The sequence below is a fragment of the Oncorhynchus mykiss genome, chromosome 27, assembly GCF_013265735.2.
Source record: "Oncorhynchus mykiss isolate Arlee chromosome 27, USDA_OmykA_1.1, whole genome shotgun sequence".
NCBI classification, from domain to species: domain Eukaryota; kingdom Metazoa; phylum Chordata; class Actinopteri; order Salmoniformes; family Salmonidae; genus Oncorhynchus; species Oncorhynchus mykiss.
The window spans coordinates 36,398,998-36,426,722 of NC_048591.1; the positions used below are offsets into that span (position 1 = coordinate 36,398,998).

General features: G+C 39.2%; 1 protein-coding gene across 13 annotated transcripts in view; it reads right to left on the reverse strand.

Annotated features, from left to right (window-relative positions):
* The window catches only part of nlrc3l (NLR family, CARD domain containing 3-like), a 30,026-nt gene extending 2,986 nt beyond the window's left edge, over window positions 1-27,040 (reverse strand). For 4 of the 13 annotated variants that reach the window (XR_005040029.1, XR_005040028.1, XR_005040027.1 and 1 more), the window contains exons 1-11: window positions 24,237-24,384; window positions 24,045-24,105; window positions 23,563-23,703; window positions 21,803-22,085; window positions 21,550-21,697; window positions 20,029-20,121; window positions 15,282-15,844; window positions 15,015-15,190; window positions 14,541-14,817; window positions 12,492-12,707; window positions 11,546-12,387 (exon numbers count right to left, since the gene is read on the reverse strand). Coding sequence is in view for 8 of the 13 variants with exons in the window: in XM_036965283.1 (XP_036821178.1) it covers window positions 12,019-12,387; window positions 12,492-12,707; window positions 14,541-14,817; window positions 15,015-15,190; window positions 15,282-15,844; window positions 20,029-20,121; window positions 21,550-21,697; window positions 21,803-22,085; window positions 23,563-23,703; window positions 24,045-24,070 (2,292 nt within the window). In the remaining 5 variants the exon portion in view is untranslated. The other 9 variants (XR_005040025.1, XM_036965283.1, XM_036965284.1 and 6 more) reach the window with 9 other exon arrangements.
* Window positions 27,041-27,725: the final 685 nt, after the last annotated feature.

Consider the following 27,725-nt stretch of genomic DNA (forward strand, 5'->3'; position numbering starts at 1 on the left):
TGTTTCTATAGTTCTAATAGAGATGTTATGTTTCTATAGTTCTAATAGAGATGTTATGTTTCTATAGTTCTAATAGAGATGTTATGTTTCTATAGCTCTAATAGAGATGTTATGTTTCTATAGTTCTAATAGAGATGTTATGTTTCTATAGTTCTAATAGATGTTATGTTTCTATAGTTCTAATAGATGTTATGTTTCTATAGTTCTAATAGATGTTATGTTTCTATAGTTCTAATAGAGATGTTATGTTTCTATAGTTCTAATAGAGATGTTATGTTTCTATAGTTCTAATAGATGTTATGTTTCTATAGTTCTAATAGATGTTATGTTTCTATAGTTCTAATAGATGTTATGTTTCTATAGTTCTAATAGATGTTATGTTTCTATAGTTCTAATAGATGTTATGTTTCTATAGTTCTAATAGATGTTATGTTTCTATAGTTCTAATAGAGATGTTATGTTTCTATAGTTCTAATAGATGTTATGTTTCTATAGTTCTAATAGAGATGTTATGTTTCTATAGTTCTAATAGAGATGTTATGTTTCTATAGTTCTAATAGAGATGTTATGTTTCTATAGCTCTAATAGAGATGTTATGTTTCTATAGTTCTAATAGAGATGTTATGTTTCTATAGTTCTAATAGATGTTATGTTTCTATAGTTCTAATAGATGTTATGTTTCTATAGTTCTAATAGATGTTATGTTTCTATAGTTCTAATAGAGATGTTATGTTTCTATAGTTCTAATAGAGATGTTATGTTTCTATAGTTCTAATAGATGTTATGTTTCTATAGTTCTAATAGATGTTATGTTTCTATAGTTCTAATAGATGTTATGTTTCTATAGTTCTAATAGATGTTATGTTTCTATAGTTCTAATAGATGTTATGTTTCTATAGTTCTAATAGATGTTATGTTTCTATAGTTCTAATAGAGATGTTATGTTTCTATAGTTCTAATAGATGTTATGTTTCTATAGTTCTAATAGAGATGTTATGTTTCTATAGTTCTAATAGAGATGTTATGTTTCTATAGTTCTAATAGAGATGTTATGTTTCTATAGCTCTAATAGAGATGTTATGTTTCTATAGTTCTAATAGAGATGTTATGTTTCTATAGTTCTAATAGATGTTATGTTTCTATAGTTCTAATAGATGTTATGTTTCTATAGTTCTAATAGATGTTATGTTTCTATAGTTCTAATAGAGATGTTATGTTTCTATAGTTCTAATAGAGATGTTATGTTTCTATAGTTCTAATAGATGTTATGTTTCTATAGTTCTAATAGATGTTATGTTTCTATAGTTCTAATAGATGTTATGTTTCTATAGTTCTAATAGATGTTATGTTTCTATAGTTCTAATAGATGTTATGTTTCTATAGTTCTAATAGATGTTATGTTTCTATAGTTCTAATAGAGATGTTATGTTTCTATAGTTCTAATAGATGTTATGTTTCTATAGTTCTAATAGATGTTATGTTTCTATAGTTCTAATAGATGTTATGTTTCTATAGTTCTAATAGATGTTATGTTTCTATAGTTCTAATAGAGATGTTATGTTTCTATAGTTCTAATAGATGTTATGTTTCTATAGTTCTAATAGAGATGTTATGTTTCTATAGTTCTAATAGATGTTATGTTTCTATAGTTCTAATAGATATGTTTCTATAGTTCTAATAGAGATGTTATGTTTCTATAGTTCTAATAGATGTTATGTTTCTATAGCTCTAATAGAGATGTTATGTTTCTATAGTTCTAATAGAGATGTTATGTTTCTATAGTTCTAATAGATGTTATGTTTCTATAGCTCTAATAGAGATGTTATGTTTCTATAGCTCTAATAGAGATGTTATGTTTCTATAGTTCTAATAGATGTTATGTTTCTATAGCTCTAATAGAGATGTTATGTTTCTATAGTTCTAATAGATGTTATGTTTCTATAGTTCTAATAGAGATGTTATGTTTCTATAGCTCTAATAGAGATGTTATGTTTCTATAGTTCTAATAGATGTTATGTTTCTATAGTTCTAATAGAGATGTTATGTTTCTATAGCTCTAATAGAGATGTTATGTTTCTATAGCTCTAATAGAGATGTTATGTTTCTATAGTTCTAATAGATGTTATGTTTCTATAGCTCTAATAGAGATGTTATGTTTCTATAGTTCTAATAGATGTTATGTTTCTATAGCTCTAATAGAGATGTTATGTTTCTATAGCTCTAATAGAGATGTTATGTTTCTATAGTTCTAATAGAGATGTTATGTTTCTATAGCTCTAATAGAGATGTTATGTTTCTATAGTTCTAATAGATGTTATGTTTCTATAGCTCTAATAGAGATGTTATGTTTCTATAGTTCTAATAGATGTTATGTTTCTATAGTTCTAATAGAGATGTTATGTTTCTATAGTTCTAATAGAGATGTTATGTTTCTATAGTTCTAATAGAGATGTTTCTATAGTTCTAATAGATGTTATGTTTCTATAGTTCTAATAGATGTTATGTTTCTATAGTTCTAATAGATGTTATGTTTCTATAGTTCTAATAGATGTTATGTTTCTATAGTTCTAATAGAGATGTTATGTTTCTATAGCTCTAATAGAGATGTTATGTTTCTATAGTTCTAATAGATGTTATGTTTCTATAGTTCTAATAGATGTTATGTTTCTATAGTTCTAATAGATGTTATGTTTCTATAGTTCTAATAGATGTTATGTTTCTATAGTTCTAATAGATGTTATGTTTCTATAGTTCTAATAGATGTTATGTTTCTATAGTTCTAATAGAGATGTTATGTTTCTATAGTTCTAATAGATGTTATGTTTCTATAGTTCTAATAGAGATGTTATGTTTCTATAGTTCTAATAGATGTTATGTTTCTATAGTTCTAATAGAGATGTTATGTTTCTATAGTTCTAATAGAGATGTTTCTATAGTTCTAATAGAGATGTTATGTTTCTATAGTTCTAATAGATGTTATGTTTCTATAGTTCTAATAGATGTTATGTTTCTATAGTTCTAATAGAGATGTTATGTTTCTATAGTTCTAATAGATGTTATGTTTCTATAGTTCTAATAGAGATGTTATGTTTCTATAGTTCTAATAGAGATGTTTCTATAGTTCTAATAGAGATGTTATGTTTCTATAGTTCTAATAGAGATGTTTCTATAGTTCTAATAGAGATGTTATGTTTCTATAGTTCTAATAGAGATGTTTCTATAGTTCTAATAGAGATGTTATGTTTCTATAGTTCTAATAGATGTTATGTTTCTATAGTTCTAATAGATGTTATGTTTCTATAGTTCTAATAGAGATGTTATGTTTCTATAGTTCTAATAGATGTTATGTTTCTATAGTTCTAATAGATGTTATGTTTCTATAGTTCTAATAGAGATGTTATGTTTCTATAGTTCTAATAGATGTTATGTTTCTATAGTTCTAATAGAGATGTTATGTTTCTATAGCTCTAATAGAGATGTTATGTTTCTATAGTTCTAATAGATATGTTATGTTTCTATAGTTCTAATAGAGATGTTTCTATAGTTCTAATAGAGATGTTATGTTTCTATAGTTCTAATAGATGTTATGTTTCTATAGTTCTAATAGAGATGTTATGTTTCTATAGTTCTAATAGAGATGTTATGTTTCTATAGTTCTAATAGAGATGTTATGTTTCTATAGTTCTAATAGAGATGTTTCTATAGTTCTAATAGATGTTATGTTTCTATAGTTCTAATAGATGTTATGTTTCTATAGTTCTAATAGATGTTATGTTTCTATAGTTCTAATAGATGTTATGTTTCTATAGTTCTAATAGATGTTATGTTTCTATAGTTCTAATAGAGATGTTATGTTTCTATAGTTCTAATAGATGTTATGTTTCTATAGTTCTAATAGAGATGTTATGTTTCTATAGTTCTAATAGATGTTATGTTTCTATAGTTCTAATAGAGATGTTATGTTTCTATAGTTCTAATAGATGTTATGTTTCTATAGTTCTAATAGATGTTATGTTTCTATAGTTCTAATAGAGATGTTATGTTTCTATAGTTCTAATAGATGTTATGTTTCTATAGTTCTAATAGATGTTATGTTTCTATAGTTCTATTAGAGATGTTATGTTTCTATAGTTCTAATAGAGATGTTATGTTTCTATAGCTCTAATAGATGTTATGTTTCTATAGTTCTAATAGATGTTATGTTTCTATAGTTCTAATAGAGATGTTATGTTTCTATAGTTCTAATAGAGATGTTATGTTTCTATAGTTCTAATAGAGATGTTATGTTTCTATAGTTCTAATAGATGTTATGTTTCTATAGTTCTAATAGAGATGTTATGTTTCTATAGTTCTAATAGAGATGTTATGTTTCTATAGTTCTAATAGATGTTATGTTTCTATAGTTCTAGAGATGTTATGTTTCTATAGTTCTAATAGATGTTATGTTTCTATAGTTCTAATAGAGATGTTATGTTTCTATAGTTCTAATAGATGTTATGTTTCTATAGTTCTAATAGATGTTATGTTTCTATAGTTCTAATAGAGATGTTATGTTTCTATAGTTCTAATAGAGATGTTATGTTTCTATAGTTCTAATAGATGTTATGTTTCTATAGTTCTAATAGAGATGTTAAGTTTCTATAGTTCTAATAGAGATGTTATGTTTCTATAGTTCTAATAGAGATGTTATGTTTCTATAGTTCTAATAGATGTTATGTTTCTATAGTTCTAATAGATGTTATGTTTCTATAGTTCTAATAGATGTTATGTTTCTATAGTTCTAATAGAGATGTTATGTTTCTATAGTTCTAATAGATGTTATGTTTCTATAGTTCTAATAGAGATGTTATGTTTCTATAGTTCTAATAGATGTTATGTTTCTATAGTTCTAATAGAGATGTTATGTTTCTATAGTTCTAATAGATGTTATGTTTCTATAGTTCTAATAGAGATGTTATGTTTCTATAGTTCTAATAGAGATGTTATGTTTCTATAGTTCTAATAGAGATGTTATGTTTCTATAGTTCTAATAGATATGTTTCTATAGTTCTAATAGATGTTATGTTTCTATAGTTCTAATAGATGTTATGTTTCTATAGTTCTAATAGATGTTATGTTTCTATAGTTCTAATAGAGATGTTTCTATAGTTCTAATAGATATGTTTCTATAGTTCTAATAGATGTTATGTTTCTATAGTTCTAATAGATGTTATGTTTCTATAGTTCTAATAGATGTTATGTTTCTATAGTTCTAATAGATGTTATGTTTCTATAGTTCTAATAGATGTTATGTTTCTATAGTTCTAATAGATGTTATGTTTCTATAGTTCTAATAGATGTTTCTATAGTTCTAATAGATGTTATGTTTCTATAGTTCTAATAGATGTTATGTTTCTATAGCTCTAATAGAGATGTTATGTTTCTATAGTTCTAATAGATGTTATGTTTCTATAGCTCTAATAGAGATGTTATGTTTCTATAGTTCTAATAGATGTTATGTTTCTATAGTTCTAATAGATGTTATGTTTCTATAGCTCTAATAGAGATGTTATGTTTCTATAGTTCTAATAGATGTTATGTTTCTATAGCTCTAATAGAGATGTTATGTTTCTATAGTTCTAATAGATGTTATGTTTCTATAGTTCTAATAGAGATGTTATGTTTCTATAGCTCTAATAGAGATGTTATGTTTCTATAGTTCTAATAGATGTTATGTTTCTATAGTTCTAATAGATGTTATGTTTCTATAGTTCTAATAGAGATGTTATGTTTCTATAGTTCTAATAGATGTTATGTTTCTATAGTTCTAATAGAGATGTTATGTTTCTATAGTTCTAATAGATGTTATGTTTCTATAGTTCTAATAGATATGTTATGTTTCTATAGTTCTAGAGATGTTATGTTTCTATAGTTCTAATAGAGATGTTATGTTTCTATAGTTCTAATAGAGATGTTATGTTTCTATAGTTCTAATAGAGATGTTATGTTTCTATAGTTCTAATAGATGTTATGTTTCTATAGTTCTAATAGATGTTATGTTTCTATAGTTCTAATAGAGATGTTTCTATAGTTCTAATAGATGTTATGTTTCTATAGTTCTAATAGAGATGTTATGTTTCTATAGTTCTAGAGATGTTATGTTTCTATAGTTCTAATAGAGATGTTATGTTTCTATAGTTCTAATAGAGATGTTATGTTTCTATAGTTCTAATAGAGATGTTATGTTTCTATAGTTCTAATAGAGATGTTATGTTTCTATAGTTCTAATAGATGTTATGTTTCTATAGTTCTAATAGATGTTATGTTTCTATAGTTCTAATAGATGTTATGTTTCTATAGTTCTAATAGAGATATGTTTCTATAGTTCTAATAGATGTTATGTTTCTATAGTTCTAATAGAGATGTTATGTTTCTATAGCTCTAATAGAGATGTTATGTTTCTATAGTTCTAATAGATGTTATGTTTCTATAGTTCTAATAGAGATGTTTCTATAGTTCTAATAGATATGTTTCTATAGTTCTAATAGATGTTATGTTTCTATAGTTCTAATAGATGTTATGTTTCTATAGTTCTAATAGATGTTATGTTTCTATAGTTCTAATAGATGTTATGTTTCTATAGTTCTAATAGATGTTATGTTTCTATAGTTCTAATAGATGTTATGTTTCTATAGTTCTAATAGATGTTATGTTTCTATAGTTCTAATAGATATGTTTCTATAGTTCTAATAGATGTTATGTTTCTATAGTTCTAATAGATGTTATGTTTCTATAGCTCTAATAGAGATGTTATGTTTCTATAGTTCTAATAGATGTTATGTTTCTATAGCTCTAATAGAGATGTTATGTTTCTATAGTTCTAATAGATGTTATGTTTCTATAGTTCTAATAGATGTTATGTTTCTATAGCTCTAATAGAGATGTTATGTTTCTATAGTTCTAATAGATGTTATGTTTCTATAGCTCTAATAGAGATGTTATGTTTCTATAGTTCTAATAGATGTTATGTTTCTATAGTTCTAATAGAGATGTTATGTTTCTATAGCTCTAATAGAGATGTTATGTTTCTATAGTTCTAATAGATGTTATGTTTCTATAGTTCTAATAGATGTTATGTTTCTATAGTTCTAATAGAGATGTTATGTTTCTATAGTTCTAATAGATGTTATGTTTCTATAGTTCTAATAGAGATGTTATGTTTCTATAGTTCTAATAGATGTTATGTTTCTATAGTTCTAATAGATATGTTATGTTTCTATAGTTCTAGAGATGTTATGTTTCTATAGTTCTAATAGAGATGTTATGTTTCTATAGTTCTAATAGAGATGTTATGTTTCTATAGTTCTAATAGAGATGTTATGTTTCTATAGTTCTAATAGATGTTATGTTTCTATAGTTCTAATAGATGTTATGTTTCTATAGTTCTAATAGAGATATGTTTCTATAGTTCTAATAGATGTTATGTTTCTATAGTTCTAATAGAGATATGTTTCTATAGTTCTAATAGATGTTATGTTTCTATAGTTCTAATAGAGATGTTATGTTTCTATAGTTCTAATAGATGTTATGTTTCTATAGTTCTAATAGATGTTATGTTTCTATAGTTCTAATAGAGATGTTATGTTTCTATAGTTCTAATAGAGATGTTATGTTTCTATAGTTCTAATAGAGATGTTATGTTTCTATAGTTCTAGAGATGTTATGTTTCTATAGTTCTAATAGAGATGTTATGTTTCTATAGTTCTAATAGAGATGTTATGTTTCTATAGTTCTAATAGAGATGTTATGTTTCTATAGTTCTAATAGAGATGTTATGTTTCTATAGTTCTAATAGATGTTATGTTTCTATAGTTCTAATAGATGTTATGTTTCTATAGTTCTAATAGATGTTATGTTTCTATAGTTCTAATAGAGATATGTTTCTATAGTTCTAATAGATGTTATGTTTCTATAGTTCTAATAGAGATGTTATGTTTCTATAGCTCTAATAGAGATGTTATGTTTCTATAGTTCTAATAGATGTTATGTTTCTATAGTTCTAATAGAGATGTTATGTTTCTATAGTTCTAATAGATGTTATGTTTCTATAGTTCTAATAGATGTTATGTTTCTATAGTTCTAATAGATGTTATGTTTCTATAGTTCTAATAGAGATGTTATGTTTCTATAGTTCTAATAGATGTTATGTTTCTATAGTTCTAATAGATGTTATGTTTCTATAGTTCTAATAGATGTTATGTTTCTATAGTTCTAATAGATGTTATGTTTCTATAGTTCTAATAGATGTTATGTTTCTATAGTGCTAATAGATGTTATGTTTCTATAGTTCTAATAGAGATGTTATGTTTCTATAGTTCTAATAGATGTTGTTTCTATAGTTCTAATAGAGATGTTATGTTTCTATAGCTCTAATAGAGATGTTATGTTTGTATGACAATGTTGTTTCTATAGTTCTAACAGAGATCTTAATCTTTGAGGAATAACCCTGATTTTATTGTTCATATGAAATCAAATAAAATCTATTTATAAAGCCCTTCTCACCTCAGCTGATATCTCAAAGTGCTGTACAGAAACCCAGCCTAAAACCCCAAACAGCAAACAATGCAGGTGTAGAAGCACGGTGGCTAGGAAAAACTCCCTAGAAAGGCCAAAACCTAGGAAGAAACCTAGAGAGGAACCAGGCTATGAGGGGTGGCCAGTCCTCTTCTATGCATTGAGATTGTCTGATGCTTTAAGCGTGCGGGTTGATGCCTCAAGAGGGCGCCAGAGATCTAGATAACCAGAAGAAAAAAACCTGACCCAACTATTCTCCTCCAGCAGATTCTGCCATTACTCTCCTGAAGTTGCCGGTGATAGGCTACACGACGAGTCTGCAACCTTTCTCATGTGGAATGCCAATTTATCTTACCATTTCTACCAATCTGCGTGCCAGTTATGGTTTTCATATGCACATTTACGTGGAATAGTTTCATTTAATTTATAAGGTCTTATCACAAAACCATTGTCATGTGGTTAACAAATTTAATCCAAATGATAAACCTAAAAAGTAACTTCAATTGCCATTGCCAACGATGTAAAAATAGCCTGCATAAAGCCAACAAATAAAAACATTGCAACCTGCAGGTAGAAAATATCCTGATTTAAAATGTTAAAAATCCTATAAATCACATTTGCTACACATGGCCTGTCTGCAAAAAACTTTAAACATTGATACAATTAATGGGTCTGGCCCAAAGCTTGCACTAGCGAGCTGTAGGCTATTTACTCAAGGGATAAGAAGCAGTGCTTGACTTGGGCAGGAGCTTACCTCAAATGTTCTACTACTTGAGCTCCTGTTCCTCTTAATAAATATCAGCTCAAAAGTATTGTGGAGCTCCTGCACCTAAATATAAACAGTACCGACACCCAAAATGACTACGGGAACCTATTTCAGTCCAAGTCAAGCACTGATGAGAAGCCTCTTTTATGACATTCCCACTGGATCAGAACATTTTCCCTGTCACGGTGAGTGGTTATCGAAAGGGCGAGAGCTGGAAAGATTTTTCAAATACATTGACAATTACAATAGTTCCTCAATGTATGTAAATACAGAATTTGTTTGAGGTGAAGAAAACTTCACTTTGAGAAGCTCCACAGGTCATTAGTGGTGGTGCATTAAGCCAATCAGAAATACTATCAGATCCCCAAATGAGTACATTTATATGCCTACATTTGCACGCAGGCCACGTAGTCTATAGGCCTACTACTATGTGTAAATCAGGCCACGGAGCCTATAGGCCTACTTATGTGTAAATCAGGCCACATAGCCTATAGGCCTACTTCTGTGTGTCAATCAGGCCACATAGCCTATAGGCCTACTTCTGTGTGTAAATCAGGCCACATAGCCTATAGGCCTACTTCTACGCGTGCCCGTCCTTACTCAACATTGACAGGAGCGCTCCAAATGAAAAGACAATAACAAAATTAAATTGACAAAACTCATAAATGGACTGAGATAAACCCCCCAAAAATTCTCACTAGTGTAGCATAGGTTGTGCACTCTGCAAACAATGTGTCCACTCAGACAATGAGAACAGGACTAGCGGAATAATACTCAATGGATTAAAATAAACTATCATAACCAAAGTAACAAACATTGTGGATTAGAAATCATATGAATTAACGGTAAACATACTACTGGTGATATGGGGAAGTGATATACACTAACAACTCACACAATGAAGTTATGAAACAAATGTGCACCAATAGGCGGGAGAGAAGTGCATTCTGGAGAGAGAAGTGCATTCTGGATGGAGAAGTGCATTGTGCATCTGGGTGCATGGTCAATCTGACGTCTGCATTGGCCATGCAGCATTTACGGTGATACGGCCTCAGCAGAAGTCGGGGCAAGAACGGCCTCAGCAGAAGTCAGGGCAAGAACGGCCTCAGCAGAAGTCAGGGCAAGAACGACCTCAGCAGAAGTCAGGGCAAGAACGGCCTCAGCAGAAGTCAGGGCAAGAACGGCCTCAGCAGAAGTCAGGGCAAGAACGGCCTCAGCAGAAGTCGAGGCAAGAACGGCCTCAGCAGAAGTCGGGGCAAGAACGGCCTCAGCAGAAGTCGAGGCAAGAACGGCCTCAGCAGAAGTCGGGGCAAGAACGGCCTCAGCAGAAGTCGGGGCAAGAACGGCCTCAGCAGAAGTCGGGGCAAGAACGGCCTCAGCAGAAGTCGGGGCAAGAACGGCCTCAGCAGAAGTCAGGGCAAGAACGGCCTTAGCAGAAGTCAGGGCAAGAACGGCCTCAGCAGAAGTCAGGGCAAGAACGGCCTCAGCAGAAGTCAGGGCAAGAACGGCCTCAGCAGAAGTCAGGGCAAGAACGGCCTCAGCAGAAGTCAGGGCAAGAACGACCTAAGTAGAAGTCAGGGCATTCATACTCCTTACGGAGCAGTACAGAGCTGTTGTCAAGGGAGTGTGTTTATACAGGATGTACCACCCTCACCTACCGTGAACCAATCATGTCATCGTGGAGCTCTACAGAGCCCTCCACATTGGTACAACATTTGGGAGGGACATAGTGAAGTGGTATAGAGCTCCATTTGGCCTCTGGAGGCTCCACCACAATTTCAAATCAAGCATAAATTGGCTTTTGGTCTAGGCCTCAGCAATGGATTAGTTCACTGAGATAGGTGAAAATATATATGTTTTACTGCTCAACTAAAACAATCTCAGTCGACCAACAGCCTAAGGACCAAACAATGGACCAGTGGACTGATTGGAGTCAGCCCTACTAAGGGTAATCTAAACACATAACTGGTGCAGATGAATAAACATCGATCAATTCATCATTATCGTGATAATTCAGCCAGTTATTGTGATATGGATAATGTTTTTTCATATCTCCCAGCTCTACTGTACACCTTTCACCCCAATACCCAAACTACAAAACACACAGTCATGTGATTTAAACACACAGTCATGTCATTTAAACACACATAAATGTGTAAACATATAAACACTCCCTTTCCATCAAGTTTGTTAATTAAAGGAATAATGAAAATGTTAACTAAATACCTGATTGTTCTTGTACTACAACTAGAAGTATAGCTGGCTAGTGTCAGTGATGGAGAAGCAATACATAACAGATTCTGCAACTAGGGTCACTACTGTCTGCATCCGTCCTCCAGTGAGTCATCTTGTTGAGTAGAGGATGAACAGGCTGTATGGTCACAAGTCTAACAAGCACCGTGGTCGTTATCTTCGACTGCTAGTTGATGGGTTATATATTAGTCCTTATAACAGTCACGGAGTTCGTTCAGACACAATGATTAACTCTTTCTGGTAAGACACATCTGTGATTTATGCCTTCTCTTTCTCTCGGTCTGTCTGCTAGTTGGATGAGACACACTGAATGTTCATTGTTTTGGTTTCAGCGGGGCACAGAGACGACACCAATACTTTAGTCGCATTACCTTTCATTTTACAAAACAGAGTTCAGTGCATCAGAGACAAATGATCAAACGTGTTTGCTAACAGCAGGAGACTGTTCAGTCCTCAGACGTTTCCAGCTCCCGGAGGCATTCGCTAAGGTTGGCCTGTCTCTCTGGCCCTGCACTGTCCTTCCTCTTGGTCAGCAGCCTGACCACTTCCTCCAGACCTTTCAGTGGAGGGGCATTATGGGGGAACAGCATCCCTCGGAGCAGACCGTCATTGAGCGTCATGGACAAACCGCACAGGAAGCGCAGGAACAGGTCGTACTGGCCGACAGGAGCGCTGAGGTAACGGTCAACGGCTTTGCGGTACATGTCCACCAGAGAGTGTTCCTTGAACAGCTTGGAGACGCGGTGGGACTGGTCTAGAACGTTCCGCTCCTCCAGACGGAAGGTGAGCCAAACATAATGTGCAGCCATGAACTCCTGATGATAAGAACACATTCATTATGAATAATACATCTGTCAATCTCAAAAACGATACCTCAAATCAAGAGAAGTAAAGTCATGTGACAGGAAGTCCAACCCACCAGGAAGCTCAGGTGTGTGAAGCAGAAGACCCGCTTGTCTTCGGCATTCGTCCTGGGAAGCTCAGTGCACAGGCCCGAACACCAGGCCACCTCCTTCACCACCAGATGGTGCTCATGCAGGTCCTCTTCATAGAACACAGAGCGGTTATTGTCCAACAGCTCCAGAGCCAGGCAACCCAGATTCAACATGAACACCTTGTCCATGTCCGTCCATTTCTGCTTACAGGAATAATACATTTATATTTCTTTCTTCCAGGTTCAAAAGATACCTCTAAGCACACTATAACGGCACACAACCTACACCAATGTCATGACATCATAACGTGGAGAAGACTAAACAGAATCAAACTCCTGGGACCAGACCCTGAGACTTTCTAGAGGTGTTTAGCATCGGGGGAAAACATGTCAGACCAAGTCTACACTGTACATAAGACCTAGTACACAACTAGCAGGTAAGATGAGTGGCATACAGGGCCGTGGGAAAGTATTCAGACCCCTGGACTTATTCCACATTTTGTTACGTTACAGCCTTATTCTACAATAGATCAAATATTTGTTTCCCTCATCAACCTACACACCATACCCCATAAAGACAAAGAAAAACAGGTTTTTAGAAATGTTTGCAAATTTATTAAAAATAAGTTTTTTTTATGTCACATCTACATAAGTATTCAGATTCTTTACTCAGTACACTGTTGAAGCACTTCTGGCAGTTATTAGAGTCTTCTTGGGTATGACACTACAAGCTTGGCACATCTGTATTTGGGGAGCTTCTCCCATTCTTCTCTGTAGATCCTCTCAAGCTCTGTCAGGTTGGATGGGGAGCGTTGCTGCACAGCTACTTTCAGATCTCTCCAGAGATGTTAGATCGGGTTGAAGTCCAGGCTCTGGCTGGGCCACTCAAGGACATTCAGATACCTGTGTGCTTAGGGTCATTGTCCTGTTGGAAGGTGAACCTTTGCCCCAGTCTGAGGTCCTGAGCAGGTTTTCCTTCAAGGATCTCTCTGTACTTTGCTCCATTCATCTTTGCCTCAACCCAGACTAGTCTTCCAGGCCCTGCTGCTGAAAAACATCCCCACAGCCTGATGCTGCCACCACCATGCTTCATCGTAGGGATGATGTCAGGTTTCCACCAGATGTGACGCTTGGCATTCAGGCAAAAATAGTTCAACCTTGGTTTCATCAGACCAGAGAATCTTGTTTGTCATGGTCTGAGAGTCCTTTAGGTGCCTTTTGGCAAACTCCAAGTGTGCTGACATGTGCCTTTTACTGAGGAGTGGCTTCCATCTGGCCACTCTGCCATAAAGGCCATAAAGGCCTGATTGGTAGAGTGCTGCAGAGATTGTTGTCCTTCTGGAAGATTCTCCCATCTCCACAGAGGAACTCTAGAGCGCTGTCAGAGTGACCATCGGGTTCTTGGTCACCTTCCTGACCAAGGCCCTTCTCCCCCGATTGCTCAGTTTGGCCGGGCAGCCAGCTCTAGGAAGAGTCTTGGTTGTTCCAAATGTATTTAAGAATGATGGAGGCCACTGTGTTCTTGGGGACCTTCAATGCTGCAGAATTTAGTACCCTTCACCAGATTGGTGCTTCAACAATCCTGTCTCTGAGCTCAATTCCTTCCACCTCGTGGCTTGGTTTTTGCTCTGATATGCACGGTCAACTTTGGGACCTTATATAGGACAGGTGTTTGCCTGTCCAAATCTTGTCCAATCAATTGAATTTACCACAGGTGAACTCCAATCAACTTGTAGAAACATTTAAAGGATGCTGAATGGAAACAGGATGCAGCGAGTCTTCTAGCGAAGGGGCTGAATACTTAGGTTTTAAAAAAAGCTGGCGTTTTTTTATTTTTAAGAAATGTGCTAAAATTTCTGACCCTGTTTTCGCTTTGTCTTTATGGGGTATTGTGTGTAGATGACTGAGAATTATTTATTTAATACGTTTTAGAATAAGAATGTAACCTAACAAAATGTGAGAAAAGTCAAGGGGTCCGAATACTTTCCGAAGGCACTGTATATATTATACTATTATTAGGAGGGTGGATCAGACCTGTGAGTTGGGGTTTTGCCCGTGGTATTTCTCCAGCTTGCGGTTGTTCTGGATGATCATGTAGTGGATGAAGAAGGATGTAATCTTGGGGGGCTCGTCTCCGTAGTCATCGTAGTTACGGAAACCCCTCTCATACACCATGGCAACCATCCAGCAGCAGAAGGGAATATGACACAGGGTGTAGATGGTAGGGGACTTCTTGGTGTGTCTGATGATCTTAGCAGCCAGAGACTTGTCCGAGTAACGCAGGGTCAGATAGTCATCCTTCTGCTCGTCACTGCAAAACAACAAACAGACAAACTAATGAACAGCAATAAAAGTCAACTGTTACATTTTATATCCGTGTTAAGTTTCACTCACCTCCACAGTGCTTTACATTGTGTTGCAACAACTCATAGGATGTTACGAGGGGGATAGTTACTCCAAACACACTAACACCCAACGCACATACCACCCTCTAAATACCACACACACCTGTAACCCTGTATCTCAGTGACACGGTGGATGTACTCAGGAGGTATCTGATTGGTAGCTGCACGTCTCCCAGTCAGCCACAAGAGGGCGTGCGGCAGCAGAGAGCCTCGGATCAGATTTACCAACAGGGAGTCCAGGGGAATAACAGCCTTGATGTCAGTCACAACAGGAGTGTTCTGGGGGAGAAGGAGACATATCTTTATAGGTACTGTACAGAACGGTTCCATAGCCAAACACATCATCTCAGCCCTGTGAGACTGTGAGCACCTTGAAATCGAGATGTTTCTTGTAGATGTCGATCCCGTCCATGACAAACAGCACCTTGCAGTCTGGCTGCTCCAGAAAGTCCATGGAGCGCGTCTCGTTGTGGTACGTCTGCAGCAGCTCCAACATACTGATGTCCTTCTTCTCAACTATGTTCCGTTCCCTCAGCGACTGCATCTCCCGGAACGGAAACGGGAACACAAACTGAATGTCCAAATTAGCCCGATCCTCTGCCCAATCCAGCATGAACTTCTGGACCGCCACAGAGTTCCCGATTCCGGGCAGCCCCGTGGTCAGAACGCATCGTACTGGAGACCCATTCAGGGACCGGAGACGGAAAATGTTATTCCCACCAATCATGCTGTCTGGGGAGGCAACCTGGGGAGGGTTGGGGGGATCAGACCGGACCTCGTGCAAGGGATTGACCCCGCCGTGACCTTGGGTGGAGATTTGGGGTTCAACGTAGACGTACTTCAGGTATAGATGCTGGCCCGCCCGGGGTACACCCTCAAAGATACAGTTGTGTCGTCGGATCAGACCACACTTCAACTCATACTGGATCACAGCTAAACAGGGGGAGACAGAGAGAGAGGGGTGGAAGAGGGGGAGACAGAGAGAGAGGGGTGGAAGAGGGGGAGACAGAGAGAGAGGGGTGGAAGAGGGGGAGACAGAGAGAGAAGGGTGGAAGAGGGGGAGACAGAGAGAGAGGGGTGGAAGAGGGGGAGACAGAGAGAGAGGGGTGGAAGAGGGGGAGACAGAGAGAGAGGGGTGGAAGAGGGGGAGACAAGAGGGAGGGATGGAAGAGGGGGAGACAGAGAGAGAGGGGTGGAAGAGGGGGAGACAGAGAGAGAGGGGTGGAAGAGGGGGAGACAGAGAGAGAGGGGTGGAAGAGGGGGAGACAAGAGGGAGGGATGGAAGAGGGGGAGACAAGAGGGAGGGATGGAAGAGGGGGAGACAGAGGGAGGGATGGAAGAGGGGGAGAGAGAGGACATAAATAGAGATTGGTTGGAAGGAGTGAGAAGAGTGAGTACAAATACTTCCCCAGGTTCAAATACCGTCTCAGGTACAGGGCATTCGGGAAAGTATTCAGACCATTTGACTTTTTCCTCATGTGATGTTACAGCCTTGTTTTAAAATGTATTTTTAAAAAAATGCTCAATCTACCCACAATACCCTATAATGACAAAGCGAATTTAGATTTATTTTTTTGCAAATGTATAAAACAGAAATACCTTATTTACATAAGCATTCAGACCCTTTGCTACGAGACTCCAAACTGAGCTCAGGTGCATCCAGTTTCCATTGATCAACCTTGAGATGCTTCTACAACAACTTCATTGGAGTCCTCCTGTGGTAAATTCAATTGATTGGACATGATTTGGAAAGGCACACACCTGTCTATTAAATGTCCCACAGTTGACAGTGTATGTGAAAGCCATGAAGTCCAAGGAATTCTCCGTAGAGCTCTGAGACAGGATTGTGTTGAGGCACAGATCTGGGGAAGGGTACGAAGAAAGTCTGCGGCATTGAAGGTCCCCAAAAACACAGTGGCCTCCATCACTCTTAAATGGAAGAAGTTTGGAACCACCACGACTCTTCCTAGACCTGGTCGCCCGGCCAAACTGAGCAATCGCCGGAGAAGGGCCTTGGTCAGGGAGGTGACCAAGAACCCAATGGTCACTCTGACTGAGCTCCACTCCTCAGTAAAAAGCACATGAAAGCCCACTTGGAGTTTGCCAAAAGGCACCTAAGGGACTCTTGGACCATGAGAAACAAGATTCTCTGGTCTGATGAAGCCAAGATTGAACTCTTTGGCCTGAATGCCAAGCTTCACATCTGGAGGAAACCTGGCACCATCCCTACGGCGAAGCATGATGGTGGCAACATCATGCTGTGGGGATGTTTTTCAGTGGCAGGGACTGGGAGACTAGTCAGGATCGAGGGAAAGATGAACAGAGCAAATTACAGAGAGATCCTTGATGAAATCCTGCTCCAGAGAGCTCAGGACCTCAGACTGGGGGCGAAGGTTCACCTTCCAACAGGATAACGACCCTAAGCACACAGCCAAGACAATGCAGGAGTGGTTTCTGGACAAGTCTCTGAATGTCCTTGAGTAGGCCGGACTTGAACCTGATCAAACATCTCTGGAGAGACCTGAGAATAGCTGTGCAGTGGCGCTCCCCGTCCAACCAGACAGAGCTTGAGGTTCTGCAGAGAGGAATGGGAGAAGCTCCCCAAACACAGCTGTACCAAGCTTGTAGCATTGTTGCCAAAGGTGCTTCAACAAAGTACTGGATAAAGGTTCTGAATACTTATGTAAATGTGATCGTTTTTTTATTTGTAATAAATTTGCAGAAATGTATACAAACCTGTTTTTGCTTTGTCATTATGGGGTATTGTGTGTAGACTGAGGGGAAAAAAATACATTTGAATCAATTTCAGAATAAGGCTGTAAGTTAATAAAATGTGGTAAAAGTCAAGGGGTCTGAAAACTTTCAGAATACACTGTTTTAAAAATGACTTTTCAATATTTTAAAATAGTACTTGAAATAAGTCTTAAATACTTTCAAATAAAATTTGATTCACTTGTATTTTTTTTATTTTATTTTTTTACAAATAACAAAATAAAAGTTATTGTTTTAGAATGTGTATTTTTTGAAAATACTCAAATGCACAGATAAGTGTGCTCTTCTTTACTGTTGATGGCCTGATACATCCTACCCCCGCAAACCTATGTGAACTTTCCTCCACATCTAAAAGGTGATGAGTTTGCAGTATATTTCAGAGATAAGATGGCAAACATTAGGCTGGGTACCAGTCAAGCAAGACCTCATGAGAAGTTTGATATGTGCAATAGCCTACAACACAAAGGCACTATGGAGTTATTTTCCCTGGTTGACACAGATATGCTCAGGAAAGCGATATCACAATTCAACCTCCTACCGGTCTTCTCAAACTTATCCCCACCACCTTCAAATACCGTGTTTAATTGCATATCTGAAGAAGTGTAAGCTTTTGTTAATCTCTCCCTGTTCACAGGCATTTTCCACACCGCCAGGCATTTTCCACACCGCACTAAAAGGGGAAACCCATTCTGAATAAAAGTCATCTAGATTCTTCAACTCTTAGCAATTTTTTGGCCAATCTACAACCTTCCATTGTTTGGCAAAAATTGGTTTTCAAACAGCAAAAATAAAGTGCCAACTGTATTTTTGAAAAATTCTAATCTGGTTTTCGTGCCCAACACAGCACAGAGACCACCTTAGTTACAGTGGTAAAATGATCCTACAGCCAACACAGATGCCAAACAGCTCTCTGTCTTGGTTCTCTTGGATTTAAGTGCCGCATTCGACACTTGACCCCGATGTCCTTCTGGACAGACTGGAGAGGTGGGTTGGCCTCTTCGATCTAAATGGGTTTAGGACCTATTTAACGGGTGGAGAGTTTGTCACCCTTGGTGAACATAACTCAGAAAATACATATGACATGGGTTCCAGAGTGGAGCAGCGGTTCCAGAGTGGAGCAGCGGTTCCAGAGAGGAGCAGCGGTTCCAGAGAGGAGCAGCGGTTCCAGAGAGGAGCAGCGGTTCCAGAGTGGAGCAGCGGTTCCAGAGAGGAGCAGCGGTTCCAGAGAGGAGCAGCGGTTCCAGAGAGGAGCAGCGGTTCCAGAGAGGAGCAGCGGTTCCAGAGTGGAGCAGCGGTTCCAGAGTGGAGCAGCGGTTCCAGAGTGGAGCAGCGGTTCCAGAGAGGAGCAGCGGTTCCAGAGAGGAGCAGCGGTTCCAGAGTGGAGCAGCGGTTCCAGAGTGGAGCAGCGGTTCCAGAGAGGAGCAGCGGTTCCAGAGAGGAGCAGCGGTTCCAGAGAGGAGCAGCGGTTCCAGAGAGGAGCAGCGGTTCCAGAGTGGAGCAGCGGTTCCAGAGAGGAGCAGCGGTTCCAGAGAGGAGCAGCGGTTCCAGAGAGGAGCAGCGGTTCCAGAGAGGAGCAGCGGTTCCAGAGAGGAGCAGCGGTTCCAGAGAGGAGCAGCGGTTCCAGAGAGGAGCAGCGGTTCCAGAGAGGAGCAGCGGTTCCAGAGAGGAGCAGCGGTTCCAGAGAGGAGCAGCGGTCTAAGGCACTGCAACTCAGTGCTAGAGGTGCCACTGCAGTCCCCGGTTCCATTTCTGGCTGTATCACAACCGGGAGTCCCATAGGGCGGCGCACAATTGGCCCAGCTATAACCCCCCCCACAACCTCCAGTCCCTTAGCCCTGTGAGCCCCCCCCCCAAGACCAAGAGGCATGGAGAGGCAGCCTTTGAACTATCCCAGAGCCTAGGATCAAGAGGCATGGAGAGGCAGCCTTTTAACTATCCCAGAGCCTAGGACCAAGAGGCATGGAGAGGCAGCCTTTAGTTACTATGCCCCCAGCCTCTGGAATAGCCTGCCAGAGAACATTAGGGGGGATGAAAATGTTGACATTTTTAAAATAGATCTTAAAACACATTTTTAGCTTTGCTTTTCCTGAGCAATGCTTTTTAGTCATTCCGTTCTTGTTATTATTTTGTTATTTCTATCCTCTTATGTTTGTTGTATAGTAAATATTTCTGTTTTTATTTTCATAGTTTTTAATATGTTCTTTACTTGTGAAGCGCACTGCATTGCATTCACGTCTGAAATGTGCTATATAATAACAACAAAAAAGCTTGATTTGAAATAACAAATACACATGTTATTGAACCCAGATCTGGTGTGGTCAGTGAAAACCAGTTCTGGTTGTTACCTCTCTTGCACTTCTTCTCCAGTTCCTGGGCCAGCTCAGGTTTCTTCATGCTCTCCAGCATGCGGATCGCCACCCGCAGGCCTTGCAGTTTACCTGACACATAACAATAACAATCATCATCAGCATCATCATCAGAAACCAAAAGCACATTATAAATACATTACACATAATATATTACCATGGCAACACCTCAAATGACAACCTATTCCTGCTGTAGTTGCTTCTTTTGTAGTAAGCAGTGCACTACCCGGGTGTGAATGTAGTAAGCAGTGCACTACCAGGGTGTGAATGTAGTAAGCAGTGCACTACCAGGGTGTGAATGTAGTAAGCAGTGCACTACCAGGGTGTGAATGTAGTAAGCAGTGCACTACCAGGGTGTGAATGTAGTAAGCAGTGCACTACCAGGGTGTGAATGTAGTAAGCAGTGCACTACCAGGGTGTGAATGTAGTAAGCAGTGCACTACCAGGGTGTGAATGTAGTAAGCAGTGCACTACCAGGGTGTGAATGTAGTAAGCAGTGCACAACCCGGGTGTGAATGTAGTAAGCAGCGCACTACCCGGGTGTGAATGTAGTAAGCAGCGCACTACCAGGGTGTGAATGTAGTAAGCAGCGCACTACCAGGGTGCGAATGTAGTAAGCAGCGCACTACCAGGGTGCGAATGTAGTAAGCAGTGCACTACCCGGGTGTGAATGTAGTAAGCAGTGCACTACCAGGGTGTGAATGTAGTAAGCAGTGCACTACCCGGGTGTGAATGTAGTAAGCAGCGCACTACCCGGGTGTGAATGTAGTAAGCAGCGCACTACCAGGGTGTGAATGTAGTAAGCAGCGCACTACCAGGGTGTGAATGTAGTAAGCAGCGCACTACCCGGGTGTGAATGTAGTAAGCAGCGCACTACCCGGGTGTGAATGTAGTAAGCAGCGCACTACCCGGGTGTGAATGTAGTAAGCAGCGCACTACCCGGGTGTGAATGTAGTAAGCAGCGCACTACCCGGGTGTGAATGTAGTAAGCAGCGCACTACCCGGGTGTGAATGTAGTAAGCAGCGCACTACCCGGGTGTGAATGTAGTAAGCAGCGCACTACCAGGGTGTGAATGTAGTAAGCAGCGCACTACCAGGGTGTGAATGTAGTAAGCAGCGCACTACCAGGGTGTGAATGTAGGAAGCAGTGCACTACCCGGGTGTGAATGTAGTAAGCAGTGCACTACCCGGGTGTGAATGTAGTAAGCAGCGCACTACCCGGGTGTGAATGTAGTAAGCAGTGCACTACCAGGGTGTGAATGTAGTAAGCAGCGCACTACCAGGGTGCGAATGTAGTAAGCAGCGCACTACCAGGGTGTGAATGTAGTAAGCAGCGCACTACCAGGGTGCGAATGTAGTAAGCAGCGCACTACCAGGGTGCGAATGTAGTAAGCAGCGCACTACCAGGGTGTGAATGTAGTAAGCAGTGCACTACCCAGGTGTGAATGTAGTAAGCAGTGCACTACCCGGGTGTGAATGTAAATTTGTGGTAGTCTTTACCGAAGCGCTCCAGCATCTTATCCACTATGTCCAGCGTATCGCTCTCCTCCAGCTCAGTCATGGTGAAGGAGGGGTGGCGCCCACATAGATAGCGCTTAAACAGGTGTAACTCGGGACCACCCAGGGATGTCAGAGAACTCTGCATGGACTACAGAGAGGAAGGGGAGGAGGAGAGAGTTAACATGCATACTCTCATAGCAAGAGAATCACAGATCAGACAGACATTCACATTGGTGAAAACATGCTCACACACCTTGAATATGTAGGGCAGGTCAAATTCAGGGTGCAGCTTGCCTGGCTGTTGCTCTTCATCACCCTCTTCCTGTGATTCATCCTCAGGCTTGACGGGGGGCAGGGGCTCAGGGTAGTCTACCTGGATGGGGCTGTGCTCATCCCTTTCTTCCTCCTCCGCACATATTTGTGTTTGTGGCGTCTCTGTGACGAAGGTTCCCTCTTGGTGATGCTTGCTGACAGACTGCTGCTGTGTGATCTCAGTGAAGACCGTCTCTGGAGACACGTTGCGGTTCAGCTGGACCCTGGAGGAACAAGAGTGCATCAGCACAACCTCAACGGCAGGACAGGAGAATGGATGGAAGTTGCACGTCAAACCTTTAAAAGCAACGTTATAGATTAGGGCAACACTGGGGAGAGCCAAGCCAACCAGGAAACAATCTGATAGTGTTATGTGGTCACACTGTGTGATAGCATACAGTGCCTTCTGAAAGTATTTTTCCCCTTGACTTATTAAATTGATTTCTCAGCCATCTACACACGACACCACATAATGACAAAGTAAACAAAAAAAATGCACATTTATTTCAAATGAAATACCTGATTTACATCAGTATTCACACCCCGAGTCAATAGACATTAGGATCACTTTTGGAAGTGATTACAGCTGTGAGTCTTTCTGGGTCAGTCTCTAAGAGCTTTGCACACCTGGATTTTACAATATTTGCACAAATTCTTTTTAGAATTCTTTAAGCTGTCAAGTTGGTTGTTGATCATTGCTAGACAGCCATTTAAGTCTTGCCATAGATTTTCAAGCAATCGATTTTGTCCCAAACATAATGCTTTGTATTCAGGAAATTAAGTTAATTTCTTTACCACATTTTTTGAGGTTTTACTTTAGAGCCTTATTGCAAACAGGATGCATGTTTAGGAATATTTTTATTCTGTACAGGCTGCCTTATTTTCACTCTCATGTAGGTTAGTATTGTGGAGGAACTACAATGTTGTTATTCCATCCTCAGTTTTCTATCCGTCATTAAACTCTAACTGTTTTAGAGTCATCATTGGCCTCATGGTGAAATCCCTGAGCGGTTTCCTACCTCTCTGGCAATTTAGTTAGGAAGGACGCCTGTCTCTTTGTAGAGACTGGGTGTATTGATACCCCATCCAAAGTGTAATTAATAACGTCACCATGCTCAAAGGGATATTCAATGACTGCTTTTTTTTACCCATCTACCCTTCTTTGCGAGGCATTGGAAAACGTCCCTATGCATTGTGGTTGAATCTGTGTTTGAAATTCACTGATCAACTGAGGGACCTTACAGATAATTGTATTTGTGGAGGTGAGGTAGTCATTCAAGAATCATGTTAAACACCATTCTACTTATTATGTGAGCTAAGCACAGTTTTACTCCTGAACTTATTTAGGCTCGCCATATCAAAAGGGATTGAATAGTTATTGACTCAAGACATTTCTGCTTTCCATTTAATTAATTTGTAAACATTTCTAAAAACATAATTACACTTTGACATTATGGGGTATCGTGTGTAGATCAGTGAAACAAAAGCTCAATTTAATCAATTTTAAAAGGAAAAAACAAAAATAGAGATCTGGTTGTAAAAAAATAGATATACACTTCTTTCAATTCAGGCTGTAACACCACATTATGTGGAAAAAGTCAAGGGGTGTGAGTACTTTCTGAAGGCACTTTAAGTGGTCAGACAGGTTTGACATGCAAGCTGTGTGTGTGTGTGTGTGTGTGTGTGTGTGTGTGTGTGTACCGTGTGTGTGTAGTGAAGGTGGGTAGTTCCGATTTGCCAGATGAGCACTGAGCCTCTGTGATGTCCTCTTCCTCCTCATCACTCTTCATGGAGCCATAGCTAGAGGGAGGTCTCTCCTGGTTCTGGCTCACCTGTAGGATCCTGACATCATCCCAGGAAATAAAAACTAGTCACTTTTTCAAAACGTGTATTACTAGTTGTGGTTGGTGTCCCAAAATATATTTGTGACGTGGAAAGGTTCTATTCAAAACAACATCAGTTATGATAAGTCTGCTAACAAAAAGTCTTTACATGTTTCTCTGACCAGGTAGTTTGTCGCCGGCTGCCTAGCTATTTAAAAAACATATTTTGAGATGACAGAGAAGGGAATATAGCTCAAATGTCTAATTTGGTTTTTCTCCAACAACATCGTAACACACTGACGCTAATCGTTCAAACACTCTTTCCGGAGGCCTAACAAACAGTGGTACCGGTCCACTCACCCCTCCACTTCTGAATCCGAGGCCATTTCGGTTCCCCCGACAGGCTCAAATCCCGAATCTCCTGTGAAGGGGGAGAGATTAATTTGACCGACGGCACCAGAATAATGAAGTAGCAGGGAGTTGAAAAAAATTAGGTTGGCTGCCCTAAGGCCTAGTGCTAACGAATGTGTTGCATTAGCTAACGTTACATACCAAGCAAGTTGTGACACTGGCATTTCGACTTCTTGTACAGAATGTAAACGATGCCTTTGTTTGCTTTCAATGCCTATTGATAATGATCCCAAAACTATACAGGCAAGTACATTTAGAAAGTTATAATACCCTACTCACAACACTACTAACCTACCAGCTCTCTTACCTCCCACCTTTTCAAAATGTCGGACTTTACTTTCGCTTTCCACCTTAAAAGAGCATAGTTTCTAAACCCAGACGCGCAACATCGCGAGACTACCGGGAGCGCTGGCGAAGCAGATCAAACAGACCAGGCCGGGATTTGGGGGTTGATGCCGCGTTCAAGTGCTAGTCGGAATTAGGAAACTGGAAAATGTCTGATTTGTTAATTCGTTAAACGCGTCACGGTAAACTACAACAGGTTAACAAGTCGGACATTTCTGAGTTTCCTAGTTCCGAATAATACTTGAACGTGGCAAGAGAAGTCAATGGGCGAATTCGAGCGGATCACTTTTTGTGAAGACGCCGAACAACGTTGTCCACCGCTTTTCAAATGTGTTGCATTATGGCTATAAAAAAGTCGGACTTACAACAATACTGAACATAAATATAAACGCAACATGTAAAGTGTTGGTCCCATGTTTCAAAGCTGAAGTAAAAGATCCAAGTTTTTCATACACACACAAAAAGCTTATTTCTCTCAAACGTTGTGCACAAATTTGTTTACACCATTGTTAGTGAGAATTTCCTATTTGCCAAAATTATCCATCCACCCGACAGGTGTGACATATCAAGAAGCTTATTAAATAGCTAATTAAACAGCATGATCATTAAACAGGTGCCTCTTGTGCTGAGGGCAATAAAAGGGAAGTTTAAAATGTGCAGTTTTGTCACACAACACAGTCCCACAGAAGTCACACGTTTTGAGGGAGTGTGCAATTGGCATGCTGACTACAGGAATTGCCTCCAGGGCTGTTACCAGAGAATGTAATGTTATTTTCTCTCCCATAGCCGCTTCCAACATCGTTTTAGAGATTTTGGCAGTATGTTGAACCGGCCTCACAACAGCAGACCACGTGTAACCACGCCAGCCCAGGACCTCCACATTTGGCTTTTTCACCTGCGGTATCATCGGAAGGGGTGTGGGAGTGCTGAGAAGTATGTATTTCTGTAATAAAGCCCTTTTGTGGGGAAAAACTAATTCTGATTGGCTGGACCTGGCTTCCCAGTGGGTGAGCCTATGCCGTCCCAGGCACACCGGTGGCTGCACCCCTGCCCAGTCATGTGAAATCCATAGATTAGGGCCAAATGAATTTAAATAAATTGACTGATTTCCTGATATGAACTGTAACTCAGTAACATTTTTGAAATTGTTGCATGTTGCATTTCTATATTTTTTCAGTATACATTTCTGAAGTTGCTCCTCCCCAATTGCAACTTGAAGTCATAACCAAAGCATTGGGGAGACAATCTTCTGTTGCACATAGATGGTTGATGTCGCCACTATCGCCACTATCATGGTTATTATCAATGCATGTTAGTTTTGGTTGGATGACTATTTAAACTTAAATGCATGTTTATCCATACATCCTTACAATCTAACTACATAAGATATACATGTGATCCAAATTGCTAACATAAATAAATGAAATACCCTACTTGTGACAATATAGCTCAGGGATGGGCAACCCCAGTCCTCAGGGGCCTGATTGGTGTCAAACTTTTGCATCCGCCAAAGCCAGTAAAATGTGATTCATCACTCCAGCAAATGCTTTTCAACTGCTCCAGAGTCCAATGGCGGCAAGCTTTACACCATTCCAGCCAACGCTTAGCGTTGCACAAGGTTAACTTAGGCTTGTGTGCAGCTGCTTGGCCATGGAAACCCATTTCATGAAGTTCCCACAACCAGTTATTGTGCTGACATTGCTTCCAGAAACAGTTTGGAACTCATTAGTGTGTTGCAACTGAGGACAGAGGATTTTTACACGCTTCAGCACTCAGCAGTCCCGTTCTGTGAGCTTGTGTGGCTTACCACTTCATGGCTGAGCCGTTATTGCTCCTAGATGTTTCCACTTCACAATAACAGCATTTACAGTTGACCGGGGCAGCTCTAGCAGGGCAGACATTTGACGAAATGACTGGTTGGAAAGGTGGCATCCTATGACGGTGCCACGTTGAAAGTCACTGAGCTCTTCAGTAAGGTCATTCTACTGTCAATGTTTGTCTATGGAGATTGCATGGCTGTGTGCTCGATTTTATACACCTGTGAGTAACGGGTGTGGCTGAAATAGCCGAATCCACTCATTTGAAGCGGTTTGAAGATACTCTGATTGGTTAGAGACGATCCGAGTTTGGGAAATGCTGTGAGACAGCCCCCACATTCACCGTGACATAAAGCCCTCCAGACAGACATGCCCCCGCAACACAGCCCAGTGTTGAAGAACCAGCTGAGTGATAATCAGAACCAATTTTTTTTAAACGGTTCAGATGAGACCGCTTTCCAACCAGCACCACAAGTTCCTAAACACACAGTAGCGATGTAGTTATACTCATGGTCTGATATGGGGCGGGTCAAACACTTTGTCCATTGTTGCTACAAATCATCTCGTAGGCCTATGATCATATGTTGCTTGTCTGGTGTAAAGAAGTAGTGCTCACCTTGCGTGTGCTGGTGGGAATCTTTGGGGACTTGCTGTTGTTAGTCCGTTGGGGACATCCTCTGTGCCTTCCCTCCCAGCTGCTGGTACTTCACACTCCCGGCCCAACTGCGGGAAGACTACACTGCTCCGGACGGTGGGACAAGCCCCGGGAACGTGGGAGCTGGTGTTCCCTGGAGACTTGCATGAAGCGTGTCCTGGGGATTTATAGGCGGAGCTGAAAATCCTATTCAAGCCTCTCTGTTGGAAGCCAGTCTTGGAGGCTGCCTTCTGGGGCTTGTTGTTAATGGTGAATGATATGGACTGTCTCCGCACAGCCGGACAGACAGAGGGTGGACGTTTCAGGCCTATTGTTTGGAGCTAACGGATTTTTAAAATGTATTTATTTAACCTTTATTTAACCAAGGAAGTCAGTTAAGAACAAATTATTATTTACAATGACGGCCTACCCCAGACAAACCCTAACACGGACGACGCTGGGCCACTTGTGCGCCGCCCCATAGGACTCCCAATCACAGCCGGTTGTGATACAGCCTGGAATCGAACCAGGCTCTGTAGTGACGCCTCTAGCAGATGTCCTACTGAATTGAATTTAATTTAAGGGACCATTTTTTCAATACATGCACTACCGTTCAAAAGTTTGGGGTCACTTAGAAATGTCATTGTTTTTTAAAATAAAAGCACATTTCTTTTGTCCATTAAAATCACATCGTTAATTGTTAATGCTGTAAATGACTATTGTAGCTGAAAACGGCTGATTTTTCATGGAATATTTACATAAGCGTGGAATATCTCCTGTGTTCCAATGGCACGTTGTGTTAGCTAATCCAAGTTAATCATTTTAAAAGGCTAC